We start from the raw sequence: 17,754 nt of genomic DNA on the forward strand, positions 1-17,754 counted from the left end.
AATGGCCTCACATTCAATGTCATCATCAACTTCTTCACCTTCATATTCAGTCGGCAGTGCTGAATTCCATTTTCTCAAAAACATCACCATCTCAAAATTCATTTCATTGTCTCATGTAACCTCGTGGTTTAGTCTTTTCTTTGAATTGTCAGAGAAACTTGGTTTCCATTGGGAAATTTCGAATTTATCAATGAATATCCATAATTGAGGCTTAGCTTCGTCCCAGTTGAGAGGCCATCACTGTTATCTTGGTGGAAATCCATAATGATTGCCATAAAAATACTAAAATCCTGAACCATATACGCAGGGCTGTCGATGTACTACATTAAGAGATTACCTTTAGGCTTTTATATATAGTGATGAAATGATTCTCTATAGGCTTTCATATTTAGTGATGAAGTATGAGAGAGAGAGAGAGAGAGAGAGAGAGAGAGAGAGAGAGAGAGAGAGAGAGAGAGAGAGAGAGAATGTTATACCATAATATGGAATTGGAGGAAATATTAACGTTCGAGTTGAATCACAAGTGACATATTCGGTTCACATTTGATTAGGTCATGCCCAAAGAAGCAATATTTGTCTCTCCTTGTAAATTCACTCAAATTTCATAAGAAACTTGACTCGAATTAACAATCACGATTAGTCCACATGCTAGCAACGCTTTAATCGCATCGACACTCTCCGGATAATAAAGGATAATAGCGTATAAACAGAAAACAATCAACATAACAAAGCAACAAAGGCCAAAATGCAGTGGCGGAACGAAAAGAAAGAAGAAGATTCGAAGGAGGCGCCATTGCAAAGACATCATCTTCGATCGTCCTGGGTACTTGAGAGACTCAAGTGGGAAGCCAGCTGCCAAGCCCATTAGAAAGTGTAGCTTTCACGTAGTGTTAATTAGCCATTAATATGGGCGTTTTGGAAATACCTTTTGGATATTTAAAAAGCCTGCATTAAACCGAATGGCAGCAACCTCGGTAACTTTTTGGGTACGAAGCGTTTGACGTTTTGTTTTATGACATTTACTTTGACAGAATATCCTAGGTCAGGAAAAGGTCTTGAATTAACATAATTAAGGTCAAGTTTAAGTATGATTAGTTTGGCCTTAAAAACACACACACTAATAGGGTAGGTTAGATTACGTCGTGGTAGGTTAGCTTAATAGATAATACGCCCTTTTTTTTTTGTCTAGAGTAATCATGACCTTATTTAACCTAACATGACCCGAGGTTCATTAAATACCCTGGTAATGCCCATAGATGGGCAGGACGAGTGTCTTCTATACAACAACCTTAATTGAAAGTGAACTGGGTAAAAATTTACCGTTACATGTGCGGTCTGAATCCTGCCAGTCACCTGCCAGGACAGGTTACAGCCTTCTTGGGAGTCCAGGGGTCACACCCCCCTCCCCAGTCAGGTCAGGGCACGTTGCCCTCAGTTAGGTTAGGTAGGTAAAATCTGGTTAGGTCAGGACCTGGCATGATAGGATAGGTTATGTCTGTTTATGTACAAGGAATCTCTCCTGGTCGACAACTAGCAGGAATCAGGTCGCGCAACTAAAGTAAAGTTTTGCCGAAAACTGCAATAATTGTTGCAATTTGGGTAAAACTGTATAACAGCTCGGCACACATTATTACCTTAGAAATTGATTTTTCCCCTACTTTAATGTTGCCGATAATGGAGGTGGTGGTGTTTATTGTTCATCAGTTATTATTAACTTGACACATCTATCCATGGTTGGGGACCCTATGGGAATGTGGGGTTTTGTGTGGGGGGACAGGAATGATGGGAGAAACACTGGACTTGTTAAGGAATGGTTCCGCTCATGCGCAAGTCATTAGGGAGCCATATGTTCAAGAAGGGATCGCTAAGGAAACCTATTATAAAAGGAACTATACTAACCTAACATACCCTAACCTAATCTAACCTAGTAGGCCATGTTACTTAGCCTGGGGCAGAACCCCCCTATAACACTGTGCATCCACGTTAGCATTCCAGGATGGCCAGCATACAAAAACATATCAGTTCTGAGGTTAATTACAGGTTAATTACAGTTGACCGACAAAAAATAACAGTAAGTTCTTGACAAACAATTTAATTTCTTGCCAAATTCAGGATCAATATGCTGTACAAGAATAAGTGTTTATGTATTTGTTATAATTTTTGGGTGTTAAATTTTTGCTTTCAACCATGATTGCATTCAGGTTGATAATATAATTTTCCTATGTTTTAATGTACACTTTAAATATTTTTGATGTTCCTTTTTATAGCAAATTAGATAGAGAAACTAGAACTCCCCATATATCATACAACTATGGGGATGACAGTTAAGACAGCTGGGTCTTAGGGTGGGAGGCAAACAATGTATTGATGCATTTAACCTAACCTAACCTTGGACACCAGGTCCTTACCTATTATTTAGGCTACAAGGTGCTTCTGTAACCTTAGGTTTGTGAATTCTCATTTCCAGAATTTCTTATTTTACATTTTCAGATTATTTGCATAGCACTCTTCACATGATCAAACCTTACACAAGTTTTATTGCTCCCCTTGGAAATTTTTAAATTTGATAATGCCTATCTTTTGAGATAGGGGGACAATACTAGGATGATATACCAAAATGGGGTCACCAAAAGGTGTGTAAGTATCTAAGTCACTTAGATACTTACCCATGTTTAGTTTAGTTTTCATGTACTGTAGTGCAATACTCAATCTTTATCCCCTAGAAGGCCACACCCAAGGTTTTGCTGGTAAGAAACAAAAAGCCTTGATTGCGGCTTTATTCCAGTTTGGTGCCCTGCCGTGCATTTGAGAAATCTTGGTGGCCTGACAGTGTCACTGGAAAGCTGCTTTATTATTGGTTTATTCAAAACTTTTGAGAAATAGGAAAAACAAAATGGAAATTAACAATAGCTATAGAAAAGGGTGTCCTGAGTGCCTTATACCTTATTCAGACTAATAGCCTGTAAATTAAAGAACAGGATTTAGTAAGGAAGTTGTCATAGTAAGAAGCAAACAGTTTTTTTAGTAGGTGGTAGTCTATTAACATTCGAGGGAGAGGAAGCAACAAAAAAAGTGTAAATACAGTAATAATAGAATCAAATAGAAATTGTTACTAGATGAAAAAAGGCTTAAGTAATATAATAATTACCCATGTGAAAGAGCAACTACAATAAATAGTAGTTTTGTTGATGCACCAGTTAAAACATTTAGGTGTACTGTATACCACTTAGCAATAACAAGAATTGCCTTATAAGTCCAGGAAGAAAACCTTTGGAGAAAGCCCAGTTACACCACATATTTAGTCATAGTGTAATCATTTAATGAGAAGGTGATTTAAAAATAGTTGAAGTGTGATATTACCATCAGTAATGTTTTGATGTTTTGGGAGGTGCTAACTATCAACAGATCAGAAGTACAGTAACTGAACCACAAAAATATGGAACGTGATGAATATATACTGTAAATAAAGACAAAATCCACGAAGGAAAGAAAAACAATGGAGTGCTGCAAGGCCTTTCGACTTACTGTCCTTTACTTAGCAGACTGAAGAAATATAAAGATTAGTTTATATTATTGTACATTTATAACATTTTTTGGTGGTCCGTCACCTCCTTGTGTAATCGTTTAATTGTCCTGTCCCTGCTTCTGAACATTTGATCCTAATCATTTGTAAAACCTCTTAAATATTTAACCATATTTTGGCAGTTCTACTGATTCTTCAGTTGTGTTGGATTCCATCTGTCATTTATATGAGTTTTCTTTGTTAACATATTTTTATATTTCTCCAACTGCTAAGTAAAGGACAGTAAGTCGAAAGGCCTTGCAGCACTCCATTGTTTCTCTTTCCTTCGTGGATTTTGTCTATATATATATATACATGTATATATATACTGTACTATAGAAAAATGGAAAATGCCATAGTGATGAGAGAAGTTCTTGACACCCCAAAGTAGCCTATGCTCCAAGGTGTACACTGAAAGGAGAAGTAGAGGCACTTTCTGTAAAAAAGAGATTGCAGTAATAGAAAGTACAGTACTGTAAATTACAGTAAGTGGGTGGTAAAAAGTAATTTTTGTAGTGTATAATATTGGTCACGATGAAATTAAGTAAAATATTACTCTTGATAAAATTATCTAAAATATTACTTATGATAAAATGATATAAAATAATTATAATACAAGAAAGTAAAAAGCTAGGATCGAAAGTCTGAAGAATTCTTAAATGAAATTAATTTACTTATCAAGATGTGAAAGCAAGGATGAAAGACAAAATAGGTAAAGTTAGACAGTAAATAAATAGATTCTAGAAGTACAAACAAACCTGCACAAAAGTTACTGTATATAGAACTTAAAAAAATTCGGAAGGACGAGGGTTTTGATAACAGAACATTAGTATGGTATTCTCTGCATAGCCAGAATAAACCTTGTGACAGGAAAAGATTCAACAGTGAAAGTACCACTTGCCTTTTAAACAAGGAAATATTTTTATTTTGTATACTTGTATAATGCATCTACAGTATTTTCAAACTTGTCCATCTGCTGCATTTTTTGTCACTTTTAATTTTATTTCAGGTATTTTGCTGAGGCTGCGAGCTCTTCAGCATGATGCATATCAAGGAAGAATTTACCCTTGGCATTTTTGAAAAGATGAGAGCTGAAGACAGAAGCTGCCCTCAGCCACATTTCTCAGATGACGTACCCAAGTCAAGTTTTTCCAATTCGAGTGACTTGGTCACAATGTCGAACCATCGTATCGTTGGGGACTCCTTCCCTGATGATGCATCTGTTGCAGTATGTAAGCAAGAAGAAATCATTGATGTCCAAATAAAGGAAGATGTAAGTGACCTAACGTGGTCATGCAGCCTTTGCTGTAAATGCTTCTCACAAAAAAGTGACTTGGAGACTCATATGAAGGAGTGTGCAGATCAACAGCCGTTTTCTTCGGGATTGAATAGAAATTTTGGTGACTCAGGTGGCTTCCAGTATCAGTTAAGTACGTGCATAGATACTCCAAATTTTTCCAGTGATTTTACTGAAAAAAACTCGGAGAAACCCTTCCCTTGTGAATATTGTGGCAAAAGTTTTGCTAAAAAGTCGAATTTGAAAATACATAAACGACAGCACACGGGGGAACTCCCATATGCTTGTGAAATCTGTAAGAAGCGATTCATTCAAAAAGCAAAACTCAGAATACACATGAGAAAGCACACAGGTGAACGCCCATTTTTCTGTGAATTCTGTGGGAAGTGTTTCAGTACGCGAGAGTCCTTGAAAGAGCATGTAAGATTACACACAGGGGAGCGCCCATTTGTGTGTAAAGTATGTGAGAAGACTTTCGTTACCAGAGCAAACCTAAAGCAGCACAACAGGACTCATACAGGCGAGAAGCCGTTCACGTGCCCTGTTTGCAATAAGTCTTTCAGTCACAATGGAACACTGAAAGTGCATATTCAACAGCACTCAGATGAGCGTCCGTTTGCATGTAAAATGTGTGATAAGAGTTTTAAAAATAAAGGAACCCTCAAGGTGCATACCAGATTACACACTGGTGAGCGTCCGTATTTATGTGAAGTTTGTGGGAAGGATTTCGTTGAAAGCAACAATCTGAGGAAACATATGGTTGCTCACAGAGAAGAGCGTTCCTTCTTCTGCGAAGCGTGTGGCAAAGGTTTTAAGCATAAAGGAGCACTCAAGGTCCATATGAGATTGCACGCTGGCGACCGACCCTATTTTTGTGATGTGTGCGGTAAAGATTTTGTCAACATAAAGGAACATAGGAAAATTCACAACGGTGATAGGCCATATTTATGTGAGTTTTGTGAAAAGGATTTTGTGAGAAAAGACAAACTTCAGCAGCACATAAGAACGCACTTGACTGACCGGCCATTCCCGTGCGAAGTTTGTGAAAAGCGTTTCACCCTAAAGAAAACCCTCAAGGTCCACATGCAATTGCATTCCGGTGCATGTCCGTTTACTTGTGAAATTTGCGGAAAGAGTTTCATTGTGAAGAGCAGATTGAAGAGCCATATGCTTACACATTCAGATCAGCCCCCTGTTTCATGTAAGATATGCCATAAACACTTTTCCTCGAAGGGAAATCTAAATAAGCATATGAAATGCCTCCATGACGACCAGGTGATTCGGTCATCTATTTTTGTAGATGTGCTGAAAGTGGAAAGTGATGATACTCCTATAAAAAAAGAAGTAGATGACGATTATAGCTCAAATGAATTGGGGTTAAGTTTTTCACCCTAAGCTTATAAGATAATTTAGTTATTTTTTTAAACTGAATTACTGTACTTCTTATAATGGGAATGGTTATAGTGTATGTTAAAAGTCAAGATATACTGTATATAAATGAAAGGAAAGTTATCTTGGTTTTTTATTTCATTTGTTTGTGGTTCATTATTGTGGAAGATTTCAGCTGTAAAAGAACTGAAAATCAAACTGTGCCAAAAAAGCTTATGGTAACTGGAAACAAAGGAAAAGCAGTCAGGAAATTAGCCACTTAATTATTGTACTATGGGATAGGTATTGTGGTGAAGTCAGTACTCTGTAAAAAGTGATACAACAGATGGTGTCAAAAAAGATGCTCAAGATTACAAAATATCCATTAAGAGATATTTCAATGCCCAAAATATGTTGAAAGAGTAAATAGGGAAGAGAGGGAAGTGTAGAACCATATTGTAGTACTTAAGCAGGTCTTAGAAGAGATAGGGCATTTCTGTCCTCTTGGGGACCCCACTGGATTTGTGAAGTAGGGATTGAAAGGTCAGTAAGGAATAGAGTAGCTGCATCATGGATGAACTGGAGAGAGATGGCTAGACTGCTGATAAATAAAACTACTGTAGTTATACCATTAGTAGACAGAGCAAAAACTTGTGCTGCTTGTATTAGTATCAGAAACATGTGCACTAACAAAGAAAATGTAGAATAAAGTTTCATACCATTGCAGAATGTGAAGATTTATGGCCAGATTGTATTGTGAAGATCATATGAATGTAGAACAGGAAGAGAGATAGGCTGCCCAGCAGCTGGAGAACAGATTGAGATGGTTTGGACATAGAATGCAAGGGGGTAAAGAAGAATTAGTCAGAAGAGGCAAATAAGGAAATAGGTTGACAAAGATGTAAGAATGGCAGGAGGATGGAAAATGGGCTTAGATGGAGATCAAGACCTGGTAAGGGTTATGGTGGAAATTTTAAGAGTGGAGAGAACTCATTGCACCCCAGGCCCATAAAGTTGACATAAATATGAGATGATAATGTCTATAATGCTTGTGAAAAAGGAAAGGAAATAATGAAAGTGTACCAGCATTGCCACGTCTTACAAACCCACTACTTTTAATAGCCCACATTAGTTTTTTTTTTTCCACTGATATAGACCTATTATCTATACAGTGTAAGTAACTATGATTACTGATGAAATATGTCTTAATTATAGCTTGTTTTTTGCACTTGCTTTTGATTTTTGTTGGTAGTGTATTGAGAATGATGGGAGGCTGTTCAAATGAGATGATCGTGTGAAAATAGTGTATGCACTCAGGGTGAAATGGACTGTGAATTGTTGTCCCCTGTGTTAATTTGGCATTGGCTAGAGTTGCACTGGTGACCTTGCCTGTGAGGTGTAGGAGTGTTGGCAGCATATGGTACCAAGCCAGAGAAAGTGAAAAAATAGTATCTTGGATTTTCAGGGGGTTAGTGCGCTACCAATAAGTCAGGGCATCCACTTTTGGTACATTTCAGTTTTGTCTCCTGTTGGGTATGTTCCTGCTCATTCTCATGGCGAGACAGGTGACCACACACTTGTTCTTTCCACCTGTACTCCTGCATTGTTGGCTTTTATTTATGTTCCAACACAATCCTGGAAGGTTTTGTGACCATTTTTAAGTTTGTCTTTGCAGAGTACACGCCATTACTCCAAGTGCTCATTTTTAGACATTCCTGCTGCTCATGTGACCTCATGCTCTGGGGCAGTCTGTGTATTACATTCACAACATTGAATACTTTCATACTGATGAAATTGTATCCTCTTCCTCAGAATGCCTAAATATGAACTATTATAATTACTGTAATGGTTCTCTTGAAATACAAGTATAGCCAATATCCCTTCAGTGGAAACTTTGCTATGCAAATGACCCCAGATTATTCCTTTGTGATGCCAGTGTTCAGGATGAGAGTTGTGTTTTATATATCCAGAGATTTTTTTAATAGGTTTCCCAATACACTTGGGTTGGTACAAATTCAGACCTTTTATATACAGTTAGTAGACATGTAAAGTCCAGTTCAAATTATGAAAATTGTTTATTTCCAATAAAAAAAAAAACAGTGTACATTTGAACAAGATTATAAAGATGCCTACAGTTACTTGGCATTTTTAGAAAAGGTATTCATTCCCAATTTTTCCTTTCTGTAAGCATGAAATAAACAAGGTTACCTGGTTATAACTCAGAATAGTCTCCACAGAAAGCATCAATTCAAGTTCTGCAAATGACTGTGATTTAACAAAAGCACCTTACGCAGTTTTCTAATTTTACAAATCAAAATAATTTATTGTGATTTTTTTTTTTTTTTTTTGGTAGGGGTACCCTTAGGTTCAAGGACCAGAGAATGGCCAAAAAAAAAAAATACAAATTTAAAGGTGTGGATGAATTGATAATTAAACAATTTACATCCCAGATGTTTCAGAACACTAAAGCAAGTATTTTACATCATCAGTCTTGTCTGCCTCTGCTCATTTGAAAGGCATTTAGTGCCCTTTGACCCAGTCTTCCTGTGCCCCTGTTGTAGCGTCCTGTGCTCCTGGATGCTGGTGTAGGCTGGGTCATGAGGGCTGGATGCACCTGGCGAACAGGCATGGCCCTTCCTCCGTGTTGGCCTCGAGCTTGGAGTAAGGGCGCCCTACCAGCAGCATGATTAACAGCAGAGATGTGTGTAGGTGGAATGCGAGCTGTGCCACCCTAGAAAACAAGTGAATATTTTAGTTATTGAGGTTAGAAAATGTTTGATTGTGTTTTTTTTTTTTTTTTTGTAGTGTCTGAGGTAGGTAGTAAGAATCCATACACAATACAGTAATCATTCTAGCTTATCTACAGACAGTTTTCTATAAACAGAAAAGGTAAATTATCTGAAACACATGCACGTATGCAGACATGAATACAATGCACACTAAATGTTGTATATATACAATACATTCTTATGTGATGCTGTATGTTGCAAATTTCCATCCTATGGACAAAAAGAACAGGTGTCAGCTAAGGGAATTATTTTAAGTATATAGACAAGCAGTGCACCAAACAAGTCACTCACAAAATAGTTACCCTAGCTGGCTTAGTGAAGTGATGAACCAGAGAAGGAATAAGATTTGTTGTGTGATCTTCTAGCCTGAGTTCTGAGACCTCCAGTTCTGATAGTTTCTGCTCGATGTCGCTTATTACCTGGGAATGAGATCTTTCATATCATGATCCAGGTCTTTAGACGAAAATTAAAATTCTCTCTCTGTCTCGAAACTAGTAGGAATGGAATACAGTACTGAGTTTAGGCCAAAGGCCAAGCACATGGACCTATGAGGTCTTTCAGCGCTGGAAAGGAGTAGGTAGGTTTGATTGAAAGGTGTAACAGGAGGAAAACCTTGCAGTGCACTATGAAATAATTGTTAGGAGAGGGTGGATAGCAAGAAGGAAGAAAGATAATATTAAGCTAGGGGCCATCTTGGAACTAGTGCAGGACAGTTTGTTTTCTATCCATTGTAAACATTACCAACAGCAATATCAGTCAGGTACAAGGGATTATTGTAGAAGTTAATAATTAAGTACTTCATTTTAGAAGCCTTGTGGCTTTACAAGGATGCAAACAACAATGAATCGTACATTAACAAAATGCTCAAGCAAACTAATAGGATATTCTTATGCGAGGAGAAATACACAAGCAATCAAATGTGATAAAAGATTATAGACAATGTTTTCATTCACAGTGGTCAACAAGCCAAAGAAAAATTAAAAATTAAGGTAATTAGACTGAACAAAATGTGAAACTAATGATGTACAATGAAAGTCAACTGGAGCCATTAAAAACTATTAACCTTTTCAGGGACTATGAGCTGGCTGTTTCTTCCTTCCAAATGTCTCTCGGCCAACATTAGCTCACATGGTACCACGTGGATCATCGAAAGAGCTGTTGAAGAGGAACAGGGATATGAAAGCAACCTCAGGACCCCTTTGGGATGCATGATATTAATGATTAATTATTTCATATAAATGCAATTCATGTTCAATTTCCTCCCCACTAAAGCATCTACAAACTTTCACAGCACATTCCTCTGCTACGCCGAAGTGTCTTGACTGGATTTATGTGGTGCTGTTGGCCTCAGGAGGCAGGCTCATCCACCAATAGGGAACGTTTCCTTTCCCAAGGGGTTCACAACCCTCTACCATGTGCTCCTCTGCCATAGGTTATGGTGCATTAGAATCCCAAGCCATTGGTGCTTCTAAGGGCAGCTTTGACCTAGTAGTACTGCTTATTACCACAGCTGTAGCAGTCAAATTCATTTGACCTGACTGTGAGAGAAAAAATATATATATATATTATATATATATATATATATATATATATATATATATATATATATATATATATATATATATATATATATATATATATATATATATATAACAGGGATTCTAATGCACCATAACCTATGGCACAGAAGCACATGGTAGAGGGTTGTGAACCCTTCGGGAAAGGAAATATCCCGTTGGTGGATGAACCTACCTCCTGAGGCTGACAGCACCACATAAACCCATTCATGCATGCATACACAAACAAAAGAGTAACTGCCATGAATGCATAAATTGACGAGTAACTGAATGCATGTAAATACATACATAATTTACAGAAAACTTACACATCTCACCTGAGCAGTGAGGTGCCGGGAAAATTACCACGTGGGCAGCCACAGTACCTGATGGTGCTATAACCCTGGCGAGTAAGGCTTCATTCTTCTCCTCTAATTTCTGCGACACTTTTGTGACATACTGAAACAGAGAAATTTCACATCGGTATGGCTCTGATATTTGTAAATCTTGCAGAGACTGCAAATTACGACGTCAAAGCAACGTGATAATCAATGTATTATACTTGAGCACCTAATTTATTCACAGTATCATTTGAAGGTATTTCTATACTTAATAGCCTCATATACTTGTATATGCAAAACAGTGTAATGGCATAAAGTCAAAATATTAAAAATTAAAAGTTTTTTCTTACAGTATTTGGAAAAGACCTTTAATCTTTGAAGTTCTTTAGTGAAACTGTATTATATTGGAGTTTATTTTACTGTAGAATTCGTGTATCCCTAATCATATCCATGTCAATGACTAACAGCTGAAGGCAGCCCATCTGACTGCATAGTAAAAGACTTCACAAAAACAGTCCACTGTCCTGGACACACAAATAAATATTCCGTATCTATAGTCAGAACCAGACTGCTTAACGTTTATTTGGAAAACGATACTGCTCTACCGACCAGCTTATTGTCCCATATTTTGTCGAAGGGGAGTGAGGTGGCGCCTGTCGCTAGCAGATACGTCGGAGGTCCCATGAGTGCCGTTGCAAAACTTGATGTACTGATCCTCTTGATGACTTCCAATTCAACGACGGGAAGGTTGCTGCCTGGATAATCGTATGAGGCTAATATTAGTGGGTGAAGCTAAGCCGGATAATCAGATTTCATTTTTATAGATCTTGGAACGTAAATGATAAAAGCACAAAAGAATCTACTCTTTTCGTTTGTAATTCACACACACTATCATTAAAATAACTTAGAATTATACATGAGCTTGTATTTCAAGAATGACATATATTTTTGTTACGCGATGGAATATTACAGATGTGAAAATAGGCCCAAAACATTACTCACCTTGTGTCGAAGATGTTGTTCTGTAAAGGTTCTGGTGAACGATCAGCCGAGATGCAATAGCACTTGGGAGCGACAGTGGATCAATCATTATTTCCTGCATGTCGAGTAGCACTGCAAAATTATGAGTATTTTCATTTTTATATGTTGTTAAAAATAACAAAGATTTTCATGAAGCAGTTAAAATCTTAACTAACTTCTACCTTCCGCAGAAAACAGAACTACTTTGGAAAAAAAGGATAGGAGAGCCAAGAGAATATAGAAATACAATAGAAATACAAACATATGTTGAAATAAATAGCATTCTTGAGCTAACCATTCCCTGCAGTACAAAGTTTTTCTTTCATTATTGTTCATTCATTTGCTGATTTTGTCTGAAGGTAGATATGAGAATTTTTTGGTTGTGAATGCGATTTATTTTACAGTTAAATCTCATAAACACCCAAGCATTCTCATATCAGATCTTACTACAGAATTGGCACTTGACTGAGAACTGCTGACAAGTCTTCTGGAACTGATTGGATCTCCCTTTTTTTTTATGAACCTTGCCACATCATTCACTTGAGTCTAAAGCATATTGTTGTTTTAGTTGCTTGAGCAGAAGTGGCTCTTCAGACAGGTGATGAAAGCAAATGCTACTGAAATTTAGTTACCACAAAATTGTTAAATAGGTGAGTGATAAGTGAGGTTTCAAACTCGACTTACAGGTCAGTGGTTCTTCTTCCTCTTCCCCAGGAGACGAAGGAAAGATGAGTTGTACATGAGGCTCTGTTCCTTTGCTCTCGCTAAGCCACGACTGAAATGATAAGGAAACGACTGATAATTCACAGAGAGAAAGAGAGAGAATATGAATGGGGATCAAGGGTCGTCTTGTTCAGAATCTGATGGTAGAATTTACCAGTTCTAACCTTACAAGGGGTCCTCAGTCTGAGATTAAAATCTGGGGCCTGGGAATAAAACACATGAACACTTGACATGCAAGTTGATGGAAATGTCTGTGTATGAAAGTGTGTCAGAAATAAAGTGTATTTCCTAATCCTAACCTTGAAAAGAGCATTGAACGTGTATGGATCAGCAGTGTAGGTAGCACCCGTGACCCAAACTCCTCCAGCAGCGTCGCCTGGGGGCATGTCATCTCCTGCGTCAGGGTGTAGCACGGACGCAATTCCAATAACCTGGAAAATAATTTTTTCATCTATCTCAACATTTGCAAAGTATGCAACTTCTAGTGATTCCTTAGGTTCACTGCAATCTCTAGGGAGAGAGAGAGAGAGAGAGTACAACTACGATTATTGTGCAAAACATGCATAAACAGACCAACTCACATGAATGGCCCGGAGGTACTTGGAGTGTGAGAGCGTAAGAGCGGACGTGAATGTCTCCATCATGAGAGGGACGGGGCGCCAAGTCAGAACAAGCAGCTGGAATTGATAATAATGAGCATTAATGGATACTAAATGATAAAAAGATAGAAGGTTAATATTACCCTCACAAACAAATAAGGGAGGGTAAGTTACATCATTTGAAGTTCATTTAAGACGAAAGCTTTCCAGACATCATTGTATTTTAGTCTACGGAAATCAGTAATCCCTCAACTTCCGAATTATCGAGTTTTCTGCCTATTTGTGTTCTACCGATCCCTTACAACAGCATTCATTTTTCTCTCATTTTCCCTTTCTAATTTTCTTAGGTTCCCTTTCCCAGCGGCCTTTGCGAAAGGAGGGATAAGACGAGATAATATAAATTCATCAGTAAAGGGTATCCAGAAAATAAGATATGATCTCATTGATTACCTGGAGTGGATGACTCAGCGCTGGGCTAAACCTCTCTGCCTCGGCTACGATGGCATCCAGTGCTGCACAAACTTCCATGTGGGTTTCTGTCCCTCTGAAAATTTTGAAAGATCTTTTATGTGACTACGATTTATTTAGCTGTTTTTAAATCTGGTAGGCAAAACGAATGTGTACAGATGCTACATAAGTTCAAGTACGTTATAGTAAAATTACAAAATTGTTGGTTAGGATGATCATCTACGACCATGCTGAGTAAGATGTTGGTCTACAACTAGGTTAAGTAAGCTGTATTTACATAAATGGCAAATCTGATTGAACATAACACTTGTCCTAAAGATGTAGAACAGTTTATATACTGGTAAAAAAAAGCAAGAGATTGATGTGAATCTGAGGTTAAAGATATCAGTGTTTTTTAAGTTAAAAAAAACAATAAGAACATTAAATTAGTCTAGCATCATATGGGAATAGATAAATGATAACGTTTGCTATGAACTCATAATACCAAATGAAAGAATAATGATATTGACTGGAGAGAACGTCACAAAAACGTTTAGTCTAGTGGACTTTTCCCCGTATCTCTGAGACTATTCAGGTCGACATTCACCCTCTGTCAAATGCACCCTTTTAGTGGGTCCTGAGTACACCCATAACTGAAAACAGAGCGTAAGCAAGAACTCACTGTGTCGTGGGCGTTAATTCCTGGAACACGCGACTCAGGGAAGAAAGCACTGAAGGCAGATTGTTCCTGATGGAACTGAGCTTCAGGAGCCTTGCGAAGGGAGGGCCTAGCAACCCCACGCCCACACCTGGTAGGCGGGTCGCCCCAACGACGGCACCGCCGATGACAATCGTGTCCTCCAGTGCCTGAAAGAAAATTAGCGCCATAATCTACTTTATTTTTTTATGACTCCCTAAAACGTATCAGTTTTAACTTTGGAATAATTCCGTCTAACTTTCCATTAAGTATAGTTTACTTTGTTAATGCCACGGGATGTGATGGTATTAAAATTAACAATGAAATTTACGTCGTTATTTAATTAAATTTAATCTACTTGGGGATCATTTTAATAACAGGTATGATGGTTTTGATTGTAGCCAAACATAACTTTAGCGTAACCTCAGTTTACCCCAACCTGACAGGTTTTAAGCTTGGAGGAAAGAATGAAAAAGAAGTTTAGGTTGGGAGAGAGTGGTGGGAGTTAGGTTAGCTTGAGAGAGAGAGAGAGAGAGAGAGAGAGAGAGAGAGAGAGAGAGAGAGAGAGAGAGAGAGAGAGAGAACAACTGTAAGAAGATAACCTGACAGGTTATAAGCTTGGAGGAAAGAACGAAAAAGAAGTTTAGGTTGGGAGAGAGGTGGGAGTTAGGTTAGCTGGGGAGGACAAAATTAGTAGGAGATTAGAAAAAAGAGAGAGAGAGAGAGAGAGCAACTGTAAGAAGGTAATTTGGTCCTGGAAAAATTATAGGAGATTAGAAAAAAACAAATGTTCATACTCTTTGTCCTAAAATTATATTATATTTTGCATTCACTGTAAGCTGCTCATCGTTAATGTGATCTCTAACTAAATATGCATAACATTTCCACCCTGGTTGCAAATCTTGACGAATTACCAGATTCCTAATTCACTGCTTTAGGAATCGAGCCTGGAACTAGTCTTAGAAAACATGAATACCTGAACGCCTAAGCTAGTGTGTACAGAATACATTTCTCATAGTATATTTTGAACATATAAACTTACTAAAGCTAGTGTGAATAAAATGTTTAACGGATGAATAAGATAACAGTTAAAAAGCAAAATGTTAAATTATTGCTCTTAACTTTTATACCTTAATCTGTTAACATTTCCAACTGCGTGGAAGAGTTTGGTTTGCATAGGCTTATAGGTTGCAGGTTTTGCATTTACTGATTTAAGATATTTTGAAGTAAAATGATAAGTATAGCGGCACATATCCGACTTATCAGGGAAGGAAGTTCCTGACATTTTTTTCCCTAGGCCTAATTCGACTCTTTAATTTATTCGATCATATTCGACTTATTTTGTGCTGCTCTCGCTGTCACGAGTCCTTTACAAAACCTTGGACGAGATTACAAGAATCACATGATACTAATTTCATCAAAATTGTAGTTAAAGAAAAGAGTAAAATTCTTGAGCAGAAATACATTTACAAATGTCACACTTCCGACTGAAGAAAGGACAGTGGATTTGAAGACTTGCCTTGTATATAATTTCAATTTCATCACTCTTTTCTTCGTCTGTGTAGTCTAGTAAAATATACAGCGTCGATTGAGAGGAAAAAGGCTGTCGTGTGGTGGCCATTGCTATTGACCAGCAGATTATTGCACCAAATCGACTTGCACACTTTCCCGCCAAATGTCAACTAGTAAGTGACACCACATCACGGCAGTTTTCGAACAATTTTTGCGAACATTTCTTCATTAAATGGGGTAATATGATATTATAATGCTGAATTTAATCATTAAATTCTGATTATTATACATGTAAATGTATTACAAGAAAAATTGGACATATAGTCTCAATTTAACACAGTTGATTTCAGAATTCGGTGCCACGTAATCAATCAGCTATCAGCTGATTGGAAGGAGACATTAAATTTTAATATCGGTAAAACATGAGCATTGGCTATATATATATATATATATATATATATATATATATATATATATATATATATATATATATATATATATATATACATACACATACATACATACATATGTAGAGTACAAACACGTGTGTGTGTGTGTGTATGTTAGGGGTCCCCGGGAGATGGGAGATGTGTTGTAGGCCTACCTGATCGTTTTCCTAGTGAGTGCTTGTACCCTTCCCATGCTCTGTTAACTTTCATATTTTAAGAAGCAGTAAGTTTAGGTCTCTTTTTAGGAAATATTTGTGAATTATAAACTTTACCGGCCATGAAAATGCTTTGATATAACAAAACGAACACTTTCTGCCAAATAAAGTTGTTCCCCTTTACCTGGCTCTTTTTATTTTTAATTCTACTGATATTCCCTTCAAACATATCGACATATATATATATATATATATATATATATATATATATATATATATATATATATATATATATATATATATATATATATATATATATATATATATATATATATATATATATATATATATATATATATATATATATATACATATACACACACACACACACAAACACCTTTACGCTTAGTTATTGTACCTTAAGGATGTGAATGGTTTACTTTCAGTGAACGAGCGATATAAATTGTGACAGCTAAGCTTAGGAAAGTTATTATAGCTGCGAAAAGGTTTTTCATTAACGCAAAATGGGATTTGTTGAAACAGTTTGAATTTCCGTGCAGCTTACGAGAGGAAGAAGAAAAGCCGATTGGTAAAAGGATACCAAATATTTCTGTCAATGCTGTTGCCATACTCAGGAAGCGAAGTATTCTAGAATACAGTGATACGAAAACGCCGGCAACACCATCAGAAATAGAACATTTTTCATTTTTTTGCCGCATGTATGTAAATAAGAAATCGCTGTGACAGGTTCCATATAAATCAGAGAGAACCACATGGTTCTCTCTGATACAAATACACGGTTCCAGTTTCTGCGACAAAACTACAAAAAGTCGCCCTGCTTACAAGAACGCATTTGACCAGCAAGCGCACAGTGTGGTAACTCTCTTTCTGTTTTTCTTAATCGTTATGGCAGAAAGTCATCGGTCTCAAGAGGTCGCCACCAAAAACGCCCAGAAATTGACAGATGAATATCCAAACTTGCTAATATATGAATGTGGCCCCATGTCACCCAATGGTATTGTTGAATCAACGTGTCTTTGTTTTTCTTAATCATCATGGCACAGACGGATAAAAGTCATCGGTCTCTAGAGGTCGCCATCAAAAACGCCCAGAAATTGAGAGATAAATATCCAAACTCTTAAATCTATGGATATGGCCCCTACGTCAACCTCAGCGATTATTCAGTCTATATACCATCTGACATCTATGAAACCACCTGTTTACTGAATCGTACGTCTG

The 17,754-nt window shown here is 37.2% G+C and overlaps 2 protein-coding genes across 3 annotated transcripts; one reads left to right on the top strand and one right to left on the bottom strand.

Moving 5' to 3' along the window:
- The first annotated feature begins 849 nt into the window (after positions 1-849).
- On the top strand, positions 850-6,371 carry LOC136853668 (oocyte zinc finger protein XlCOF6-like). The gene is made up of 2 exons (XM_067129596.1): positions 850-986; positions 4,572-6,371. The coding sequence occupies exon 2, from the start codon at positions 4,602-4,604 to the stop codon at positions 6,252-6,254; it is 1,653 nt and encodes a 550-aa protein (XP_066985697.1). The 5' UTR covers positions 850-986; positions 4,572-4,601; the 3' UTR covers positions 6,255-6,371.
- Positions 6,372-8,283: 1,912 nt separating this feature from the next.
- Positions 8,284-16,316, bottom strand: LOC136853669 (uncharacterized). Of its 2 annotated transcripts, none has more exons than XM_067129598.1 (12): positions 15,919-16,316; positions 14,385-14,569; positions 13,706-13,799; positions 13,238-13,333; positions 12,956-13,087; positions 12,618-12,708; positions 11,916-12,026; positions 11,523-11,668; positions 10,911-11,031; positions 10,080-10,171; positions 9,319-9,435; positions 8,284-8,958 (listed from the first exon to the last, which is right to left on the bottom strand). In XM_067129598.1, exons 1-12 carry the CDS (start codon positions 16,018-16,020, stop codon positions 8,713-8,715), a joined length of 1,533 nt encoding a protein of 510 aa, XP_066985699.1. In that variant the 5' UTR covers positions 16,021-16,316; the 3' UTR covers positions 8,284-8,712. The 2 variants fall into 2 exon arrangements, with proteins under 2 accessions (XP_066985699.1, XP_066985698.1); XM_067129597.1 differs by having other exon boundaries at positions 10,902-11,031; positions 15,919-16,280.
- Between the last annotated feature and the right edge of the window lie 1,438 nt (positions 16,317-17,754).

This window comes from Macrobrachium rosenbergii, chromosome 27 (assembly GCF_040412425.1).
Source record: "Macrobrachium rosenbergii isolate ZJJX-2024 chromosome 27, ASM4041242v1, whole genome shotgun sequence".
NCBI lineage: Eukaryota > Metazoa > Arthropoda > Malacostraca > Decapoda > Palaemonidae > Macrobrachium > Macrobrachium rosenbergii.

Excerpts from the sequence above, each read along its gene's own strand:
- LOC136853668 (XM_067129596.1), top strand. The coding sequence starts at position 4,602 with ATGATGCATATCAAGGAAGAATTTACCCTTGGCATTTTTGAAAAGATG.
- LOC136853669 (XM_067129597.1), bottom strand. The coding sequence starts at position 16,020 with ATGGCCACCACACGACAGCCTTTTTCCTCTCAATCGACGCTGTATATT. Across the intron at positions 13,800-14,384 it reads GAATTAACGCCCACGACACA|AGGGACAGAAACCCACATGG; the intron begins GTGAGTTCTTGC and ends CAAAATTTTCAG. Across the intron at positions 9,436-10,079 it reads AGCTCATAGTCCCTGAAAAG|GTAATAAGCGACATCGAGCA; the intron begins GTTAATAGTTTT and ends TCTCATTCCCAG.